The following is a 22,106-nucleotide window of genomic DNA, read 5'->3' as shown; positions in this document are numbered from 1 at the left end:
GAATAAACCCAATGTGAAATCTTTCGACCAGTCGTTTGCTTTAAATCATTGCCTTGCCGTGGCTAGAGCTGCATACTGTATTTAGTGGTGGTATTCATGTGAGCAATTGTGGGTCTTGCAGTTTCATTATACTTTCAAATTGCTTTTTAAAAAGGTTGTAATATGGGCAGGAGGGTGGCATAGTGGACTGAGCAGGGAGACAGTTCGTCTGATGAGCATCCCTCCAGCTGAAGATTGATCCACAGTGATATACATTTTTCACATTTTGTACAAATACATGTAAGTAAATCAGCTTTTTTTTTTAACACAGATTTAATGTTTTGGTTCATTCTCAAAGCTCTTAAAGCATCGATTTCTAAAAAATCTTTAAAGATCGACTGTAGGCTAAAACTTATTTTTAGCACCAAACGACCCACAGCTAGCAATCAGCCAGCGGAAATAGAACATTTAGAAGCTAAAGAAGCCAGAGTTAGCTTAGTGACAATCTCGGGACCCATCGGTCTGACGAGAATAAGCCTCTGGGGACAAGGGGCTGTATTTCAGGGGTTCTGATGGCCAGCACTGCTCATTGTGTACAGTCCGATTAGCAACTTGAGATGCGAGGATGGAGTTTGAGTTGAGAGACGACGACGTCTACGACCAGAGTGGAGTTTAGAAGCTAATTTTAAGCTAATAAAAGTAAAAGTCGTCGTCAGACAATGGGTTCCAAAATTGCATTTCCGCCAATGCGGAAACCAAAGCCTGCTCAAATGTGATTGGTCGACACTGCTACACCCAAACCAAAATGCTTCCGACATCAAAATCGTGTGCCGTTACCTACGGATTCTGCAATCACATGCATATGCGGAGATTAGTTTAGTGGACGCCAAAAAAGCTAAAAGGAAATGCGTCATGTCTCTATAAATGCAACTCCAAATGAATGCTAACGTTGCTCCATGTTGGCTGTCTCTGTAAAAAGGTTACTGCTAGCCAACAGCTTAATATATCAATATAAAAAGGTGCAGTTTGTAGGAATTAGTGGCATCAGGCGGTGAGGTTGAAGATGGCTACCAACTGAATATCCCTCCGCTCACCCCTCCCTTTACAAGCCTGTCAGAGAACCTACAGTAGCCTTCTGGGAATGTAAACAAGTGAAAGGCCATCTATAGAACCAGAGTTTAGCTAGTTTAGTTTGTCCATTGTTAGTTTCAGGTGATTATAAACTATTGAAAACAGTTATGAATATTATATTCCATTTCTGTCAATAAACCCCCTACAGCTCCACACTGGTCCTTTAAAAGGTGATGTCAGTGGTGTGTTCACAGCTGTTAAGAGTCTGTAACGCCGGTTCAAGTTTTCAGTAAAGTTCCTGAGGAAATATTGAATGTATTGTACTTAAATAAGATAAGTTGATCACAAGTATAACGGGACGTCTGTCTGAGGAGCAACATCTTCTGTATTTCCTTGAACATCCCTATGATGATGATGATGATGATGATGATGATGATGATGATGATAGGTGCGACAACCGTCATCTGTTTTTAATGTTAAAACACAACATCAAATGCCAAATGAGCTCAGGAATTTTCTGACCTCAATATGAGAGCCAACTGCCAAAAACGTATGTTATTGGAAATATAGAGAAGACAATAAGCCTCAGGAGAATGTCTGGTAGAGAGACTTGTGGTGAGCGTCCTCCATCTGGGGACATCCTGACACCAAACATAAACTAGTAATCACACTCAGCCCTCTGGGACTATTTCACAAAACATGATTAACAGGATTTTTCCACTCCCGGTCTTGGGTCTGTTTTTTGCCATTTTGTACAAAGAATATTTTCAGTCTTGCATGTACGACAGGCTAGTAATCAACAAAGTAATACGGAAAGATCCCCTCACTGCTCTTTCCACTGTAACCTGCTTTTGATTAGGTGGGCTTCGACACAACGTGGAAACCTAACGGCCGCTCTCAAGCGGCAATACAATCATTGTCTCGAGTGACAGCATCTCTAGGTTGTCATTTATTTCAGTTTGAAACGATACAAACGTTACTGGGCCATAACTCTAGCACATGTCATTCAATGTTAAGGCAGATAATATCAAATTAACATATTGCTGAATAGGATTCAAATAGAAGTGCAGCAAACGCAACAGGAAAAGAAAAGTACAGGGATAAAAAGGTCAGCATGATTTTAAACAAGAAAAGGAATTCAAACAATACATCAAATGCATCCTGAAGACATGAAGGAACAATGCTCTGAGGAATGTCTCATACAATGACGTGTGAGAAATGCCTTCAATAAGCCGCTGGGACGTTGAATGGACCACAGCACCACACACACACACGACTAAATAAAAAGAGGAGAAAACTACTTTACAGGCCAACTGAAAAATAAACTGCTCGCCATTTCCAGATCCGACAGACAAAATAGCTGTGAGTATAAGTGAATATCTTATTGCAAGAGCTCTTAATACTGTAAACCTTACACTTGCAGCTGTGGAAGTTATGGTCCAGATCAGACATGCAGAGACAAAGACAGGTAGCAGGAAGTCCTAGGAGACAAATACGGTTGCTTTTCTTGCATATTTCATGCGAAGGAAAGCAGTTAATTTGAAAGCCTCTATATGTTCTGAAGCATAGACTTTGATAAAGATCAACATCAAACAAAATTAGTGGATTAAGAAAAAGAACAAAATTCTGGTGTCAGTTTATTGTGAAACGTCTGGTTTGGGAGCATTCACAGTGTCATGGTGCTTAATGACACATCACTCACACGCCACGTGACAACGAGCCTCTTCCACCATCATCCTCAAGCCGAGTGAAGCGTTATATAGGAAATAAAGCTCGCAAATAAATGTCTTGTAGAACATTTTGTACTTTGCCGTTGACATTTACAACTCACAAAAGCACAAGAAGACTTGGGTTTTTTTTTGGAGGGGGATGTCTTTACTGATTAGAATGAATTATTTCAGGTATAATCTGACAAGCTATGTACTGTACCCTACAAATTGGTTTGCGTAATAGGCACTACGCTATTAACCCGATGCCTTAATGCACAACAGAATCACTGCTGCCAATGAGCTGAATTCAAACCAGACATGTTCTCGTGTGACGTACACTCGGCATGGTTATGTCAATTTAAAACGCTATACTTCCTCAGGCAAGAGGCTATTTTTTGCAGGATCCTTTCATTCATGTTTTAAACAGAAAGCAGGGACAGATGATGGGTGAAAAGGAAGTGTGCAAACAGCAAAAAGTCCTTTCGACCAACTATTTTTTTCCTCGTAAAGTACTCATCCAGTTCCACCTCCTTCTTCTCCCTCCCATATTTCTGCTTCTGGTCCGTAGTCGTTCCTATCAGGTTGGTGCTTTTTGTTTTCTTTCTGTCCAGTTTCAGGGTATGGAACAGTATCCTCCACATGCCCTGCCACTGCCCTGCTCCTGGTCCCCCAGACGGACCTTCTGACCCTGGGTTTCACTCTCCCAGAGCCCCGGAGTCTGGAGGATCTTCTCCACAAGCTCCTCAAAGGCACACTGGACGCCATCTTTGGTCTTTGCACTGGCCTCTGTACAAAAGGAAGGAGAGTTACTAAGATTTATGGGATCAGCCAAAAAAAAACAAAAAAAAAAAACACAGTAGATCACTTTCCCAAAAAAGTACACGTCAGCTTTTAAATCCAAAACAGAGCAAAACATTTATTTTTACAATGTAGTCAAACTTAAAAAAAACATATCCCTATGTTGACAAACATGACACATTGAGTATGAAGTGACTTCATTTAAGAAGCCGGAGACATATCCAGCTGGATGAAGACATCATCTCAGCGGATTAAATCCACGACATCTTCTTGCCCAACCCTTTTCAATACCCCTTCATTTAGAACTTTTAAAATGGAAACTCCACAGAAATGTTAACGTAATTTCCCAGAGAGGGGCAGATTGGAGATGAGAATCAGGAACACGTGTAGACATGGATCTGATAAATGAAAGCCCGCTAGATTCTAATCATAATGCACTTCTTCTGGAGCGGCTGCATCTTTCAGCGCGAGAGAGACTCAGAAATGCCAAAGCAGTATAAACAACCCAACAAACCCAAACTCAACGCATGACTTACTAAGTGATGTCTTCACTTCCAACTACACAATAACAGTTCGGACTTTTAAAGGAGAGTATGGTACGTTTTAATTTCTATACAGTCAGTTAAATGTTCTGGCTCTTTAAGTTTAAATGGCCATGCCTGACCACGTCTGACATGGATACTTACCAATAAAAAGCATAGAGTGTTTCCTCGCAAATTTCAGTCCCTCATTTCTGTCCACTTCTGGGTCGTCCTGGAAAACAAACAGACATCCTGTGTAATTCTCTCTATGTGGAATACCCATGGTGAAGGATAAAACCTTGTGTACTACACTAGTGAAGCAACACCGATGCCCCATGAGAACATTTATAAAACACTTTTGAGTAGTTCTGGTGTTGTAGGATTTAAAGTTTTTTTAATATCAGTAATTTAAGAGGTAAGTATAAAGCCACGGTTAACATTAAATCGTAAAATACGTCATTTTCGGCCCCACAATAACAAAAGACGGAGTTTGGTGGTGTCGTGGAGAAGAGTGTGATCCGGTCCTGATGGCCTGATGGGACACTGACTGACTGTAACCGTTTAAAACAAACTGACAGAGTCGACAGACTCACCCGATCAATTTTGTTCCCGACCAGCATCTTTACGATTTCATTGCGTGTCGTGTAGGTTTCCAGTTCATTCAGCCAGTTTTCAAGCTTTGTAAATGTCTCGCGCTTCGTGACATCATACACTGCCAAAACCATGCAAAAAGAGAAGAAAGGTGTTAGATGGAATATTTTATACAAGTATATCAACATTTTCCTTTTATTATTAACACTTTTAAGAGGACACTGCAGTTATCTGATGTTATTCAAGGTATATATCCAAAGTCATTTACAGGATAGTGTGAAAAGAAAGTGCTACGAAAAGCAGGAGGTGGATATGATTCCTTTACGGGGAAGAGGAAATGTGCCTTTAGGTCTGGTGTTGAACAGGTTATGTGGCTTTATAAGCTTTACTGTTTACCAAGTATGACTCCCTGTGCACCGCGGTAGTAGCTGGGAGTCAGGGTGCGAAACCTTTCCTGTCCGGCTGTGTCCTGCGAAAGATAAACACACTTCAGATCAATAGCAGCAAAAGACTCCATGACACCAAACCGTTAAGACCAAAAAGTACACAAGCCTGCCTCCAAACTCAGACATGATTTTCCCCGATATGTCTGCAACATATCAGACTGTCCCGCTGTGAAATTGGCCATTACTTTTTACAATCCTGAAGCTTTTTTTCTTGAGGGAATTATCCACAATTCTAATGTTAAAAACAGGAATGACCAGGGATGTCATGGAAAATAAAGAGAAAACAGAACACTGGCAGCGCTGGCTAAATCTAATTTACATGTCGTTGTGTTGTTGCATTTTCTTTGAAAATAAGATTTTGTTGGCTCGAAGGACAGGACTGAAAAATATGTTGCGAAGTGGGGAGACAACTTGGAATACATCGCTAATGTGGACAGATCGTGAAATAAAACACAAACCGAGGACACAATACTTGCATGCACAGCACGCATACACACACTCTTTATTAATTAGAATTAATGTGTTGATTGCAAATTAGATAAGATTATTAATGCAGGAATATGTTATGTGTTTTTCTTTGTTTACTGTATTATTATTATAATATATATAAATATAAATAAATAAATATATATATATATATATAAATAAATATGTATATAAATGAATATATATATATATATATATATATATATATATATATATATATATATATATATATATATATATATATATATATATATATATAAATAAATATATATATATATATATATATATATATATATATATATATATATATATATATATATATATATATATATATATATATATATATATATATAAATAAATGTAATAAAATACTAATTACACAAAAATTATTTATTTATTTGTTTTCATTCAATCAGACATTTTAAAATATACAATTATTTTATTTAAAAATAAGTAACGCTCAGTAGTGTTGAACTACATGGAATATGAGCCTGCCCCTCAGGCCATGTTACATTGGACTTCACAAAGTGCCATCCTCTTTCTCATAAAGTATTTACAGCTGTGGCATCCTGCTGCACAAACACATTTCTCTTAAGAAAACTCTGAATAATGAAGTCTATGAGAGTTCAGTGTTTAGGGCCGAGGTTAGAGCCTCACTGTGTATGGTGTGTTTTCATTGGACAGAGACTTTATGCCTCATGAAAAGACGTTTCATCTGTTTTTCAGTTTCTTTAAGTTGATTCTGGCTGTGCAATGTCGCCATCTTGTGGAGAAACCCTGTACTTCAACCTGTTTTCCCCTGATAACAAATACTAAACTGTAGACAATGATCTAATGACTTCATTCTTACCCATATGGCGAGCTTTGCTTTGTTCCCATCTATTGAGAGTGTCTTCACTTTGAAATCCACACCTGATCAGTCATGAGAGACAGAGAGGAAAGAGAACTTTACAGGATCCATTTTAAATGATCAGTAGTTTCCATAGTTCTGTGTTTATGTACATATGTGAATGTGTGCGTGTTAAGACCTATTGTCGCTGACTGGTCTGGGTCAAAGGTGTCTTCTGTGAACCTCAGGAGGAGACTGTTATGTGAAAAGAGATAACATGAAATCAGCAGGGCATACAGTACAATAGGCTTTTGTGAGATGACTACAAGCTCTATCAGCCTTTTCCACTGCCAGTTACAGGAAGATGACAACAATTACACAGTTTTATTGTTATTAACTGAGGAATAGCATCATCATCTCTTATCAGCTAACAAAATACCAGTGGAAAGTTTTACAGCTGCCAATGTGACGTTGACGTTATTTTTCACCTAATTGTCAACTTCTTCACAGCAAGTATTTGGCCTAAATTGGCAGGAAAAGGACAACAACACCACTAGCTAGCTGTAACATCATCTGCTGAGCAGTGGGGAATAAACTTACATAACAAGAAGAATGTCAACATTCACAACAGGCTAGCTAATAGCTCGTTACAAACTGAGACAAACCTGGACTTCCCGACTCCACTTTCACCAATTATCAAAAGCTTCAGAGTCGTCAGCACGTCGTCATCCATATTCCTACGAGGGGCTAGTTTGTGTTGCACTTGGCGACGCTTTTATCGATGAACTTCACTTGTTCTTTTAGGGCAGCAAGCGGCTAGCAGCTCCGGTGACAGGCTGCTGTTGGTGCAACTTCCGCCCAACCTTCGACGCGTGACGTCATCAAGGTTCACGAGGATTGAAAATAACATTGTACGCTCTTCACAATCTTTTACTATCACTTATTTCTTATCTGTATATGCAGCTATTTTATTCTACAATACTGTTTTATAAATAAATTGTAAATGTTATCAGTAGGATTGTATTGTGTTCTTGTACACATGGATTGTACCTATATTAATTGAATACATGATTGAATAAAGTTTTGTTTGTTTTGCAAAACACAAACATAATGGGATAGAACTGTTTAGAGGCAAAAGAGTCTAAAAATCTCAAAAGATAAAACCATTCGTATTATAATTTTACAATAATGAAAAAGCTGTTGTATTTGTGATTTGTTATGTGGTAGAAGCTAACGTAAGTAGTGGCTACTCGCCGTATGTTGACATCATCTGCTTTGCTAAGTTAAAAGTTGTTGCTAACAAAACCAGGAATCTACAGTTTGTTTCCTCTGATGTATTTAAAGTTAAACTCGCAGTGTTAATAAAGTAATGGAGTCGTGACGTGGGAGGAGCTACAAGTGTTTTCAGGGTTTTTTTATTGTGATTTTTTAAAGTATGTTTTGTGTAATATATTGTTAAAAAATGTTTTGTGTTCATTGTTTGTACATTTATTTGAAACAAATCCACATATTCTTGTGCTAAATTTAGCCTGAAGCAGGAGTGGATAAGGGATCCGAGGGAAGTCTACCATAGATAATGATTGTCAATTGATAGGTAGAAAACAAAGAAAATAAAGATCCACATTATAATACGTCTTTGTTCTTTGCTACATTCATCAATCTTCAAGGGCCCAAAAGTGTAATGTTACCTCAACCATGAGAAGGAATCACCTCGGGGTTTAGCAATTGGAAACCATTGACAGTGTAGGTATTGAAATGGAACCAGTGAGCCATACTACACCCACTGTTTTTCAATAGACTCTTTGACTGAGCATTTCCTCAAACCTCATCTGCTCTGTTCATCACAGAGTGGGCCAACCCTGTTATTATGCAAATCTCATCTCATGAAGGAAATGAAAAGAGTCTGCAGCACAATAAATACAGCTAGTTGCGAATACCCACACAGCCCTCTCTAATGTTGAAATATCTGAGAAATCCCCAGAAATCCAGATAAATTAGCACGTTTTGACAGCTATGGCAATATTATGCACAGATTGCATAGAGAGACCCCTACGTATTTATTTTGAGATGATGGGTCATTTTATCGGTTCTTATCCCGGGTGGTTCTTGATCGGCCCTCTTATTCTCTCGGCATGTCTGGGAAGCGGATTTTATCTTCTCCAGGACAGAATGTCAAACGATATCGAAGAGCAGTTCACGCCTGTCGGTGGACCGGCCAAGCTGGAGAGGAAATACATCCAACAAACTTTTCCCGGAAACGATTCCATGTTTTCACGTTTAAGGTTGAGCACGGATGGGAATTATGCAACTCTTATAGCTACAAGTGACACAAATATCCTGACTGTGGAGTCACTCCAGGACATCCTAGACTTGGACTTTAAAGTTAGAAGTATGGCAGTGCAGTTTGACAACCAGTCTTTTGAATATGTGGATGTTTGTGCTGAGGTGATGGGATCATGCACCTCTAATGACATTTTAGATATTATTGAATACAGTGCCAACCACATAGACACAGTCAATTTGACATTTCCGTGGTATAACTCTAATTTTGGGAGTTTCCCTTTATATTTAAACCTGGGGAGTGTGAAATTGTACAAGGAGAGCTCAGTAGTTGAAAGTGCTGAAGCCATACAGCTCCATTACTACTTACGTAAGGACAACAAAACAAAGACTGACCTTTGGTTGGAAAGCTTCATTCATTTGGTCTCAAACACATCATCAACTTCCATTCAGGTAAGCAGAACTTTAACACATTCCACTGTTTTATTTGTTTCATTAAGTGTCTTCTGTTTAATGTGTTATAATCTGTCTAGGTGTCATACCGCACCTCCATGTCACTGCAGTGGGAATTTAAAAAATCTCCAGCGTCTGTCATCTATTTATTCTCCATCAGCTACGCCATTGTCATCACTTTTTCGATCATATCATGTTGAAGGTTGGTAAAACATCTGCTGCAAATATGTTATGCAATGCATTTTGGATGTATGGCTCTTTTTTATGTCTGATGTTCTTTTAGGTTGGATAATGTGAGGACGAAGGTGTGGGTGGCTTCCTGTGGGGTGTTCTCCACAGGTCTGGCAGTGCTGAGCGGCTTTGGAGTGCTGTTGTTGCTGGATCAACCTTTTGTCATGACAGTTGCCTCCTGTCCTTTCATGATATTAGGTGGGTCCCAGTCAAAGTTAGAGAGTGCTCAAAACAACTTCCTGTTAACCTAAAAAGTAAAACATGCATGAGATGGCCTTCAAATAAATATCATATAATATGTTTTAGCATTTTCTTTTAGACCAAATGTCACAATCTTGACTTCTGATTATGTACATTATACTTCTTTGTATGTCAAATATCCTTTGGCGGGTTAACCATTTGGGGCCCCCTGGGTAAACATTTGCTGTTGGGCCAAATTGAGATCAAAAAGACCAGAAGTATGCATGGATAATGTGAACTGTGAGGGATTACACAACTCAAGTTCAAGATTCTCCTCAGTGATTATCATAGAGTACAGAAATGAATGGAAACCAAGGGGCGACCTGAGGGTCTGAAAAGTGAAGCCAATGCGCAAATGCCTAAAACCTACAATGTTTCTTATGGCCAGAAGGGGGCGACTTCACTGGTTGCAAAAAGAAGTCCGATTGTAAAGAAGTCTATGAGAAAATGACAATGTTCATTTAGTAAATGATGGTCCCATTCAGAGTAAAATAAAGGTAGCCAAAATTACAGATGCACCTTGCTAACAAAGCTAGCTAGCTAGCTCTAGTGTTAGATGCTGATGGTACCTGACCCTGCCAGGCCTCGCTCTTCCCAATCTCTAACCTCTCGAGAAAATACGTTCACTTCTGTCTCCAAAACAACAACAAAGCAAGTCAAAAATCTAAACTCAAGGCATCGAAACGGTACGCAACAAACCAATGGACGACGTCATAGTGATACGGCCACTTCTTATTCAAAGTCTATGATGGAAACCAATGGCTGCCTGGAACGGTAGTAACAATAGCCTACACCTAGCAAAACAGCCTGCATTTGAAAGTGCTCAACAAAATGCAAGTCTCCACCTCAATTGTAGCTAAAGAGTTAAAACTTTCAAAAATAGTGGTAAAAGTAGACACACAGACAAACCCTTTAAAATGAAAGTCACAAGATAAGGACTCACCCCAGTAGGTTTACATAACACAGGTAAGAGTCCAATGTCCCTTGTTTTAAATCTCTTTCTCCTCTGAATTTGAATCCAAAGGTATTGGACTGGATGATATGTTCATCATGATCTCTTGCTGACAGAGGACCCGTGTTCTGGACAGCGTCCCCGACCGGCTGGCTAACACCTACAAGGATGCTGCAGTTTCCATCTCGATCACCACCTTGACCGACGCTCTGACTCTCTTTCTGGGCTGCAGCTCGCCCTTTGGTTCAGTCCGGGCCTTCTGCCTGTATTCTGGGATTTCTATTTGCTTCTGCTATCTGTACAGCATCACTTTCCTGGGGGCGTGTCTGGCTTTGAACGGACAGAGGGAGGCAGAGAACAAGCACTGATTCACCTGTTCCAAAATCCCAGAAGACTTACCCTCCAGGAGCTCCAAAGTCTTCAGCCTGTGCTGTGTTGGGGGTACCTATAATCAAATAACTGAAAAGGAGGAAACTGAGCCCGTGAGTCACATGTTTGAGAGGTTCTATGGCCCATTCCTGACCCACAAATCAATGAAAGCTTGTGTATTTGTCATTTACGCAGGCTATCTGTCCGTTAGTGTCTATGGTTGTTCTACCTTAAAGGAGGGACTCGATATCAGGAATCTGGCTTTGGATGATTCCTACATCATCAATTACTACAACCATCAAAGGCAACACTTCTGAGGATGAACAGAAGCATCTGCGTTCATGCATTTCAAACTTAGAGAGTTTGAACTTTGTCAATGACACTTTGGCTTGGTTTCTCTCCTTTCTACAGTATGCAAATGCCACCGATCTCAATATAAGTTCTCAAGAGGCTTTCCAAACACATCTGCCACATCTCTTGGAACTCAACTCCATATTCAAACAAGACATTAACTTCTCTGCAGACAATACGATTCAGGCCTCCCGCTTTTTTATTCAGACACTTAACAACGCAACAACGAAGGACATGATGATTGTACTCAGGAAAACAGCAGAGGAATGTCCGGTAGAGCTACTGGTATACCACCCTGCTTTCATCTACTTTGACCAGTATACTGTCATTATGGACAATACCATCCAAACCATCCTGGTGGCTGTGATCGTGATGCTGGTCGTCTCCCTCATCCTGATACCCAGTCCTCTTTGTTCCTTGTGGGTGGCTTTTGCAATTTGTTCAGTCATTGTTGGTGTGACAGGGTTCATGGCGCTGTGGGGTGTAAACCTGGACTCCATCTCAATGATCAACCTGGTCATGTGCATTGGTTTTTCTGTAGACTTCTCAGCACATATTTCTTATTCTTTTGTCTCCAGCCCCAAGAGTGATGTCAACGAGAAAGCTATGGATGCCTTGACCCATTTAGGGTGTCCGATGCTGCAAGGAGCACTGTCCACTGTTTTAGGCGTGGTGGTGCTGTCCATGTCTGGGAGCTACATCTTTAGGACGTTCTTCAAGATTGTGTTTCTTGTGATTACATTTGGGCTGCTCCACGGCTTAGTATTCATTCCAGTGTTTCTGACTCTAGTTGGTGTCTGTGGGTAGTGGTGTTAAAGTGGGGGTGTCCAGCTTGATAATGCAATATTAAAGTCAAAAGGAAATTTGAATTCTTCACATTGTTTGTGTAAAAGAAATATCTAAAATGTTACTGCCGCTATTGTTAATAATTTTGCATTTTATGAAAGGCGATAAAAACATTTTTTAAAATCATATTGTAGAAACTATTGAAGTGTCCAGCCTCTGTTTGAGTGTTGTGTTGAAGTCAATACTACCTTTCCCCTTCTGCTAACCCCAAACAATTCTCTCTTCTACGCCCCAACCATGACATAACCCCTAACTACAGAAAACACCGTTCATTTTTAAGATTAAAAACACATTGTGGTTACATGGCATGCTCTCTACACTACGGGGAAGACTCCGACACAAATGAAACAGCTGTGAATGATATTTGCCATCGTTAGCACATGCACTGTCAATTTACGTGGTGCATGTCATAGCCCTGTATAGCCCAAGAGGTTTTCTCCTATTTTTCAATAAGCCCACATAGTGCTGGTTACATGCCATCTGCTATCCCCCCCACCCCCACACACACTGAATATCACAAGATTATATTTGGGCTGCTTTTTATTTATTTCAGCTGCACAAACATTCATCAACCATTTCCTTCATATTATTGAGGGATTATGTCGATCAACAGCAGAGAGCCATTCGATGTGTTCTCAGCATAAAAGCATTACTATACACATATATACAATGTTCTCATTATATCCCAAACTCATATACAGCTAAACAAGGATGAAAGGCCAATACACTGAAGAAATAGTGTCACATTAAAGCAAACAAACTGAAAAGGGCAACACTATGAAGAACATATGCTGGTGGTAATCATGACCTAGATGTTACATGTTCAACAATGCTAAACATACACTGCTGCTGCTGCTCTAACTATTCAAACATTGGGGCATAACTTCCTTCAAACACAGAGCAGTGTCAGGCTGTGGAAACAAAGGAGAGGCCAAAGGGAGATTACTGATAACTGGCCTTGTTGTTTTTCTGAATAATCTAAAGATTAGGAGTCTATCATCAACTCATTTGCAAATACAAAAAAAACAGATATTTAGCAGAGGTTTTTCGGAAGCCGAACTCAGACTATTCAAATAACTTAGGCCAAACATTTGAACTTTAAAGTCCTAAAGATCCCAATGCTCTACCACTACATAAACACAGCTTGTATTAGTTGCTTCTTTTTTGTAATGCATCTGTATACACATCAGAAATGAAATAAATTACATGAAGTGTATTTTCAATTCATACACTTCAACCAAAAGTGCTGAGACGTTAGTTTAACTTAATACTCTTCCTCCTTCAAAAAAGGAAAAACATACATTTACAGTACATTCCCCAAAAGGCCACCTTTAAAAATGAGTAACAGGGACTAATGCAGAGGGGTGCAGGAGAATGTATACACATGATCATCCCAGATACAACGAATTAGATGGAAAGACAAAGTGCAGCACACGAATGTGACACTTCTTGGTGTCAAAGTTGAGACACACGCAAGCTAGAAGTAGAGTCTGACCGCGAAGAAATACGAGACAAATGACAGATATAAGTCAACTGACGAAAAGGAGTTGAGATTCAGTTAAAGTATAGTTGCAATGATTACACAGCAGCTCACAACAGACCGAGCTGAAGAGAATTTGACCAAATTTCAACTCCTTTTTCAACAGTTAACAATACAAAAGTAATCCTCTGCGGATGTTGTTTTCAAATTCTACCGTGTAAATAATTTTCCATGCAAAAATGGCTGATTTTCTGTTTTATATCATATTAATGTGCATGTCTTTAGGTTTTGGACTGACAGAACAAGACATTTAACGACATCACCGTTGAGAAACTATTTTATATTTACTATTTTCTGACATTTTATTAGGTCAGACCAAACTTCTCCAGTAAAACTATACATGCATTTCATCATTTTTGTACACTTATGTAAAAAAGAAAAGAAAAGAAGACTATTTGTATGATTTTGCTCGCATCACAGTAAATGTTCTTTGATTTATTGTGGCGTGCGATCCTAGTCTGTGGTGTGGTGAAGTAGAGCGCGGTATAACAAAATATTTTTGATAAATTGAACACTTTCAAAATTAATGTGTAAAAATAATTTGTGTGTGGCATTCCATGCATATCGAGTGAAATACTCTATTGGTGTCGGTGTCACTTTAAGGGTGCTGATATCATCATTCTTTAAACGAGACGCAGTCCTACAGATCAAAAGATTCATCTAGAAAATAAATCGGCAGATAAATTGATGACAATAATTGTCAGATGCAGCTCTGCTTACATTTACAGATTATTTGAGTGACCTGAGCAACATCCTTATCCTTAGGCATCTCTTCGGTTAGCCTTGGTCACATACAGTGAACCTGTGCAACATAACAAAACTACCTATCTGGAAATAATAATGAGATTACACGGAGGTGACAGCATGAAGATAGAACATCGTCCCACATGAGCACTAGTCAAGAGACTTTGTGAACGCAGGCCAGGACTTATTCCATCTCTGATTCACTGCTCATCAACTGAGTCCATCCCTCCTTCCATGACCCCTGAGCTCTTAAAATCTGCCCCCCCCCCCCCCTCACCCCCTTGTTGCTCCCCCTGATTGTTGCTGTCCTTGTTTCTAGTTTCATCTAGTCTCCAGAGTCTTGCCCTCCAGGACCAGCTTGATGTCTTTGGCATCCAGTGTCTCATACGTAAGCAGAGCCTCTGCCAGGTTTTTGTGCTCTTTGTTGTGAGACTTCAGCAGAGCTTTGGCACGATCATAAGACTCCTGGAGACAGAAAGAGAAACGATGGTAAGAAGAACCTTTTCACAAGGTTGGATCGTTGTTGGATCGTTGTCTTGAAAAAAGATCACACAGACCTTCAGTAACGCCCTGATTTCTTGCTCCACAGCTGCTTGAGTCTCTGGGCTCTGGGCTGTCATGTCAGTGTAGGTCATCACACCCAACTGGTGGACAGGAAGAGGAAACAGTTACATAAATCAACATAACATTTGAGCAAAACTGCGATTGCATGTGCGGTGCAAATACCACGACCAGCGTTCCTTTTTTTAAGTCCCCTACCTTTTCACACATTCCAAATCTGGTCACCATCATCTTAGCGATCTTTGTGGCACTGTCAAAGTCACTTGATGCACCTGGGGAGGAAGAAATTGTTAGCTTTTTAAATTCAAGCCTGCCAACCCCTCTAGATTTTTCTACATTTTAGCCTTTATATTAAAACACTTTTAGGAACTCTTTCTCACCGGTTGTGATGTACTCATGGCCAAATATGATCTCCTCTGCTACACGGCCGCCCATACTGACGTCCATCTGGGCCAGCAGCTGAGAGCGAGTCTCACTCCAGCGATCGTTCTCCGGGAGCATGGACACCTGGCAAGAGACGTCGAGGAGCATGGACAGGAGGAATGAAAAATAAAAGTGGATGAGAGGATATACAAAGTTTAAACGGAATGATAGTGAATACAACCAGAACTATCTCTATAATGTGCCGACTTTAAAGCTCAAGGTTTCCTTACATGTCCCAGACTGGGGCCTCTGGGCATGATAGTTGCCTTGTTAATCGGCATGGCATCTTTGGTGTAGTAGGCTACGATTGCATGGCCTGATTCATGGTACGCTGTGATGGTCTTGTTCTTCTTGTCTATTTGGGCACTCTTTCTCTCGGGGCCTGGAAGTAAAGAGAAGAAGGCATGAATTAAATGATTGTATTGCCACGTTCTAAACATGACTTTAACTGGAGGGACCCGAGTCCTAATAAGCCAAGCGAGATGGAAACATACAGACGATCAGGGTAAGGTTTAGGAGAGCGACTAATCATACAATAATTGCAGGTCAACAAGGAAGTGGTTGCAATGCTTCCTCATGACTCACTCACCCATGAGGATTTTGTCTTTAGCAAACTCCATCTCCTTCAGGGTGACCATGTCTTTGCCATCTACTGCTGCCTTCAGGGCAGCCTGGTTGACCAGATTTTCCAGGTCAGCGCCAGAGAAGCCCACTGTGCCCCGGGCAATAATGCTGGCCTCAATAGCTGCAGAGAAAACAAGGTTATCAAAAACAGTCTCAGGCCTCATTCTAGGCCACAGTTAAAAGGAAAGTAAATACCAAACATTCAGCCTATGATGTCAGCTTAAAAGAATACCAGTGCTGTGTGTACGGACGGGAGTTGAGAACCGGTTTGTTTCAGTTTGTTTGGGACCAGAGCCATGGCTGAGAGACCAGACAAATTAACCTGGACACGCCCTATTTTCCCCCTGATAATGCTACATTGTGAACAACAAGTCCCTCTTAAAATGGTCAGGAGGAGCGCTAGTTACGCTAGCTGCTAGCAGCCGGTGGACAGCAGTGCTGCACAGGAGCTAACAGCTAATGTTAAAGGACGTTCCATTGAGACACATAATGATGTGTTCAAGCTCTATTCAAGAAAAGGGAGTATTGGGCGAAGGTAAATTACTTTATTATGAAGTGTTCAATTTAATAAAGAAATTAGAGAGGGAATTATGACCCGTTTACCTTCCTGACAATACCAGCATATAATACATCATTGAAATGACTAATGCCAAGAATGATTTTTAATCGAAGCAAATATATAAATAAAAATACTATTATTAATTTCCTAATTATTTGAATTTGGTTTTAAACTACCTTCTGGACGGTTTAAAAATTGTTTTGGGACGGTTGTGAAAGGAGTTAGCCTGGAGCCGTGCCTGTATGGATTCTTTTTACACCCAACAATTTATCAGGAATCGATAATGAAATCGGTGTCGATCAATTCCCATAACTAGCTCTGTGCTGTGTGTTCAGTGTGTCAGGACCACCAAACCAAGGCAGACAAACAATTGGGGGTTCTGTCTTGCAGTGGTTAAAATATCATATACCATAATAACACATTTGACAAAAAATATTGCTAGATGATGATCCCACACCTGGATCCACTTTAATCTTCCTCAGATACCAGTTGATGATCTCTGTGCGTCCTTTCACGTCTGGTTTGGGGACAGTCACCTGCATGTCAAAACGTCCCGGGCGGATCAGAGCACTAAAAAAAAGATCAGCTGGTCAGTAAAATACTGATACTGTGTCGGCATACAATCTGGGTCACTGCATCAATAACAGCCTCGGGGTTGCAGTCCATGCTTTGTTATTGACAAAGAGCGCTGCGTCTCTGAGGGTTGAGAGCCTCAAAATTAAAGTGCATTATAAGCTCTGACATGTGCACAGGCTCTGGAAGGACACACAGAGGAGAACGTACTTATCCAAAGCCTCTGGGAAGTTGGTTGCTCCAATGATGATCACACCTTCATTTGGTTTGAACCTACAAAATAATATCACAGGGTAAAAGTCAGTGTCTGCACCACAGCAGCTCTCCTCTCGCTTTCTGTTTAAATAGTTGTACTTCATCCATATCACCCACCCGTACTGCACACGCAGGCATCGTAAACCCCCCATACTGCACAGTTTACTTTAATGTGAATTAAAAGTAGGGCTGTACCGAATTATCGTCATCTGCACAAACACCGGGTTTAAACAATGAATGACTGTAATAAATAAAAATAAAATAAAAGCTAATTTAAGAGATTACCCATCCATCTCAGCAAGTAGCTGGTTGATAGTCTGTCTGGAGTAAGGGTGCATGGGAGACTCGATCCTTTTCCCACCCACACTGTCCAGTTCATCAATGAAGATCACACAGGGAGCGTTGGCTTTAGCCTCCCCTAGAAGTAAACAGCAGGACAAATGTAACTACAAACACGTGCATCACAATATTCACAACTATAATGACACAGTCATGCAGCCCTTGCATCAGGAGAACTCTACACTCTCAAGTGGTTTCTAAGGAAGGAAAAGGGGGGGGGGAAACAAAGCTGGATTTCGATATTAAATAATCATTTTAAAATCTCACTGAAAAGGTTCCTGATGCGGCTGGCTCCCACTCCAACAAACATCTCGTCGAATTCGGATCCGGAGGCGTAGTAGAATGGCACGTCTGCCTCTCCTGCCACCGCTCTGGCCAGTAGAGTCTTTCCGGTCCCTGGAGGGCCAACGAGCAGAACACCTAAAGTACAGAGAGGCGAGGAGGAGAAATGAGAGAGATGCAAATAAAACATCCCTGAATAGTCTTCCCACTCTGCACTGTGAAAGACAGCGCTACCTTTTGGCAGCTTTCCTCCCAAGGCTGTGAACTTCTCTGGGTTTTTCAGGAACTCCACCACTTCCTGCAGCTCGTTCTTAGCTTCTTCGATCCCTTTGACGTGCTCAAATGTCACATTCTTCACCTGGACGGGGTCAACTGCCGAGTCCAAGCCTGATGTGGTTCGGAACCGTACTATCAAAATGGTTAGATTAAAGTTCGAAATCACACTGCATGGCACGGTTAATGAACTCACACACACACACACACACACACACACACACACACACGCTGCCTGTTACGGAGGATTATTTAAGAACCACATCTAAATTGCATGTATTAGTGTTTCAACACGGCAGGTTAGAATTTGTGGTTGCAGAAAATGGTTGTTACAAGCTTCTGTTTTAAAGGTTAATAATGTTCAATATGCAAAGATTAGTTCAGCAGGCAAATGCTGAGCTTTGTGGTTAACATTCATATTTTAATATATTAAAATGCTAACATGTTGGAAGGTATCTCATGTATGACATGAAATCAAAAGGCCACTTTAGAGTGGAAGAGGAGCCTTTACCCGATATGAAGGGGGTCTTGGACAGACCATAGAGCCCAACAAGAAGCAGCACCAGCAGGATCAGACGAGTCTTCCTGAGAGAGTCTGGACAGTGGGAGCAGAAAAACGGTTTAATGTTTAATAATGGGATGAACGGTGGATTTAATTTGAGCGTGTGTGTATTAAAACGTGCCTTGTGTGCGTTGTGTCAGGGTTTGGGCTTTCAGGAAACCCTCAGCGAAGCCCCTCTTGAAAGAATCCTGCTGTCCATCCGGTATGTTCTTTATCTTAACCAGGCTGTCTAGACTTTCAACTTCAACCCCCTTGTCCCGTGTCAGGAAACCCTGCAGCACAAGGAAAGATCAGCTGTATTCACAAAGACAGAATACGCCTTTACTTCTTTTTATATGATGAACATATTAAGAACATTAAAGCATATCCATAACATGCTTAAGGATTTGCCTAAGCATGTGAACATGTCTGAGCACTTACCTTCATGAAGGATGGAGTGAACCCTTCGGAGTCCAGGGGGCGGTCCAAGCCCGACTGCTGTCGTCGGGTTTTGCTCTTTAAAGTTTTAAAGCCTCTGCTCGGGACCCACACTTGAAATATGCAGTAAGCATGTGAAGTTTAAACAGATTAAAAAGCTAAACATGTTTCCACAGCATATTGCTTCACTAGATTAGCATTAACATTGCACATACACACAGTGTTATAGATAAAACAACAATGTACACGTACATACATACTGCATGTTGATAATTATCTGGAATATTTGTTATTCTCTCAGTAACGTTATTTATATTGATGTTAAATAACATACAAACCAACTCTATTAACAATTGTACAACAGTACAACGTTTTGGATTGGTAATTTAGCAGGATGATGGCCTAGTGGTCTAGTGGTACGCCTTCCAAACAAAACACTAGAAGGTCGAGAGTTCCTGAGCAAGGTACTTAACCCCGAGTTGCTCCAGGGAGACTGTCTTAGTTCAATGTAAGTCGCTCTGGATAAGAGCGACTGCTAAATGACCTGAAATGTAATAAACTACATAGTGACTCGTAGTTACCTGGCCAGTGTTGTAGCTCTGTGCAGACAGACTGGAGAGGTGAAGGGTGCTGCCTGGAATAAGACAGGGGCATTGCACCACATGAGTAGCCTGGGAACACAGGTCAAAGTAGTTATCCCTGAGATACCATACCTTTAGGAAAAATGTTGCTTTGTGAAGACGGTCAACAGGAACTAAGCTGATCAAAAAGATGAGATTCAAGAGAATCATCAACTCCACTAACTACAAACTCCGTGATTCTACAGATTCAAGTGAAACAACACATTTAAACTTGTTGCACATTGTGAAGTCCTGGTATGTTGTATTCATTCATGAGTGATGATCATGAGGAGTCAGGCAAGAGCACCAGCACACATGTTTAAAGGTGTTCAGGATTTAGTGGCATCTAGTGGCATCTAGTGGCCAGATTGCAACCAACTGCATACCCGTCCACTCACCGCTCCCCTTTCAAGCGTTTCGGGAGAACCTATGTGACTTTCAGGTAATGTAAAAAAAAAAGTGAAAAGCCCTCTCTAGAGCCAGTGTGTGGTTTGTCCATTCTGGGCTACTGTAGAAACTTAGCACTGCAACATGGCGGACTCTGTAGGATGACACGCTCTCTACAGATATGAGGGCTCATTCTAACGGAAACACAACGATTGTTAGTTTCAGTAATAAACATAGTTAGGAATAATATATTTAATGTCTGCAAATAGATCCCTCCACATCCTACACACTGGACCTTTATGTGTTACAAGGTACAGTACAGGAGGCCTGTTTATAACAAAGATGTGTATTCTCACCATGCTTATTGTGGTAAAAGGAGTGTGTAGAAAGATGTGAAGTCCTCCAGGCTGTCTGTCCACCCGATGGAAGTGGCGCCTTCTGTGGACTCAAGCGTGGCAACACACTGTTCAGCAGCTCATCCAGCTGCTGTGCTCCCAGGTCTGACAAGCCAAGCTCACGCAGGTTCCACATGGGCTGCACACACATATACATTATACCATTTTTGTGTATGAGATTGGATTTATATTCCTAACGAAGTTATTCTGGATTTATTGTGGGATAAAGTGCAGCATCAACTACTAGATAATGTCCTACTGATGTATACCTCTGTGCGGTGTAGTTCTTTGTCTGAGGCATGCTCCTTGTGATTTCTTGATTTGCAGGAGGAACTGATGCTGCTTCCCACTGAGCTCTTCACAGAGTGGAGGACATTGATGAGGTGGCTCAGAGGTACAGTCACCTGTGATCACATGTAATCAAACATTGAGTGAAGGACGACTATCATACATGTTGCAGTTATCATCACACACCCTATTTGTTGTTAGGTCGAAGGCCGATTACATAAGTTAGAGACCGCTGGCAGTCACAGGTTAAGTGCATCAGCTGTTACAAAGTCAACATGATGTAGCATACAGCTTACACGCTAGTTACTGTTAGTTCTAAAACTAAAGTAACGTTAGCCGCATACAGGTATTTATCACGGATCAGTAGAAAAGGTGGTTGAACTGCTAATTTATTAGAATATGCAAATCACCAGTAGTCAAACATGTCGTTCATTGACGCAGTTTCCCCATCTGGCAGCTAAGGACACACATCAGAACAGTAACGTTAGCTAGCGGGAACTTCTCTCAACGCGCCGTACAGTCTTTACTTCAGTTTAAATGCGGGTAAATAGACACTGACGTTAAATCTCTTTCAGATCATCAGAGGTCGACAGCAGTCTGGCTAATGAGAGAACAAGCTAAGGTTAATTTAGCTCGCTAGCAGGCTCAACTCAACGGAGTTACCATAACAAACACAATGCTAACGTTAGCTTGGCATAACGTTTCCTGCTTTCTTACCTGTGGTTGGACAGTCATTGACAAGGAAAACATGTTTATGTCTCACTGGTACACACGGGCCGTTAAGCTACACAAGTTATACCACTGTCCGTGAGAGTTAAAGCTCCGTATTTATTTCACTTTCTTTCTGTGGCAGGCATAGCAAGTCAAACTGCGAACTTCAGCGGTGGAGCTGAGGATAAAACCGGATATGACCTCGGCCGTGTTGTGACACTTTTTGTATCCCTACTAAAATCTGTTCCTTTTATCTGGCCTAGTTTACGTAAGTTCCATTTACGTTGCCTTTACAGTAGCCTAAAATGTAATATTGTCTCTTTAATCTCTATAAACATACCACTTATATTTACCATCTCATGACAGTCAACATCCCCGTTTCACAAGCAGCCACTTGGTTA

The 22,106-nt window shown here is 40.8% G+C and overlaps 2 protein-coding genes and 1 pseudogene across 2 annotated transcripts; 1 reads left to right on the top strand and 2 right to left on the bottom strand.

Annotated features, from left to right (window-relative positions):
- Positions 1–1,986: 1,986 nt before the first annotated feature.
- LOC115022258 (ras-related protein Rab-18-B-like) lies at positions 1,987–7,308 on the bottom strand. The gene is made up of 7 exons (XM_029453230.1): positions 7,096–7,308; positions 6,630–6,685; positions 6,452–6,513; positions 5,066–5,138; positions 4,672–4,790; positions 4,244–4,310; positions 1,987–3,545 (listed from the first exon to the last, which is right to left on the bottom strand). Exons 1-7 carry the CDS (start codon positions 7,161–7,163, stop codon positions 3,373–3,375), a joined length of 618 nt encoding a protein of 205 aa, XP_029309090.1. The 5' UTR covers positions 7,164–7,308; the 3' UTR covers positions 1,987–3,372.
- Positions 7,309–8,443: 1,135 nt separating this feature from the next.
- Positions 8,444–12,122, top strand: LOC115022944 (patched domain-containing protein 3-like; annotated as a pseudogene).
- Positions 12,123–12,674: 552 nt separating this feature from the next.
- Positions 12,675–21,915, bottom strand: yme1l1b (YME1-like 1b). The gene is made up of 18 exons (XM_029453979.1): positions 21,712–21,915; positions 20,976–21,110; positions 20,668–20,845; positions 19,886–19,975; positions 19,308–19,417; positions 19,009–19,159; positions 18,837–18,920; positions 18,287–18,460; positions 18,038–18,190; positions 17,717–17,849; positions 17,387–17,449; positions 17,061–17,173; positions 16,010–16,165; positions 15,651–15,802; positions 15,378–15,504; positions 15,196–15,269; positions 14,994–15,080; positions 12,675–14,901 (listed from the first exon to the last, which is right to left on the bottom strand). Exons 1-18 carry the CDS (start codon positions 21,742–21,744, stop codon positions 14,758–14,760), a joined length of 2,157 nt encoding a protein of 718 aa, XP_029309839.1. The 5' UTR covers positions 21,745–21,915; the 3' UTR covers positions 12,675–14,757.
- Positions 21,916–22,106: the final 191 nt, after the last annotated feature.

Source organism: Cottoperca gobio, chromosome 17 (genome assembly GCF_900634415.1).
Source record: "Cottoperca gobio chromosome 17, fCotGob3.1, whole genome shotgun sequence".
NCBI classification, from domain to species: domain Eukaryota; kingdom Metazoa; phylum Chordata; class Actinopteri; order Perciformes; family Bovichtidae; genus Cottoperca; species Cottoperca gobio.
Note: the sequence above shows the minus strand (reverse complement) of the source record. Positions and strands in the feature narration are given on the sequence as shown.

Bases quoted from the DNA above. Each gene is read 5' to 3' on its own strand.
- LOC115022258 (XM_029453230.1), bottom strand. From the start codon at position 7,163: ATGGATGACGACGTGCTGACGACTCTGAAGCTTTTGATAATTGGTGAA. The intron at 6,686-7,095 runs GTTTGTCTCAGT...TTCACATAACAG, and splicing joins AGTGGAGTCGGGAAGTCCAG to TCTCCTCCTGAGGTTCACAG. The intron at 6,514-6,629 runs GTCTTAACACGC...ATGACTGATCAG, and splicing joins AGACCAGTCAGCGACAATAG to GTGTGGATTTCAAAGTGAAG.
- yme1l1b (XM_029453979.1), bottom strand. From the start codon at position 21,744: ATGTTTTCCTTGTCAATGACTGTCCAACCACAG. The intron at 20,846-20,975 runs GTATACATCAGT...ATGTGTGTGCAG, and splicing joins AAGAACTACACCGCACAGAG to CCCATGTGGAACCTGCGTGA. The intron at 18,191-18,286 runs GTAGCGCTGTCT...TCTGTACTTTAG, and splicing joins GGGAGGAAAGCTGCCAAAAG to GTGTTCTGCTCGTTGGCCCT.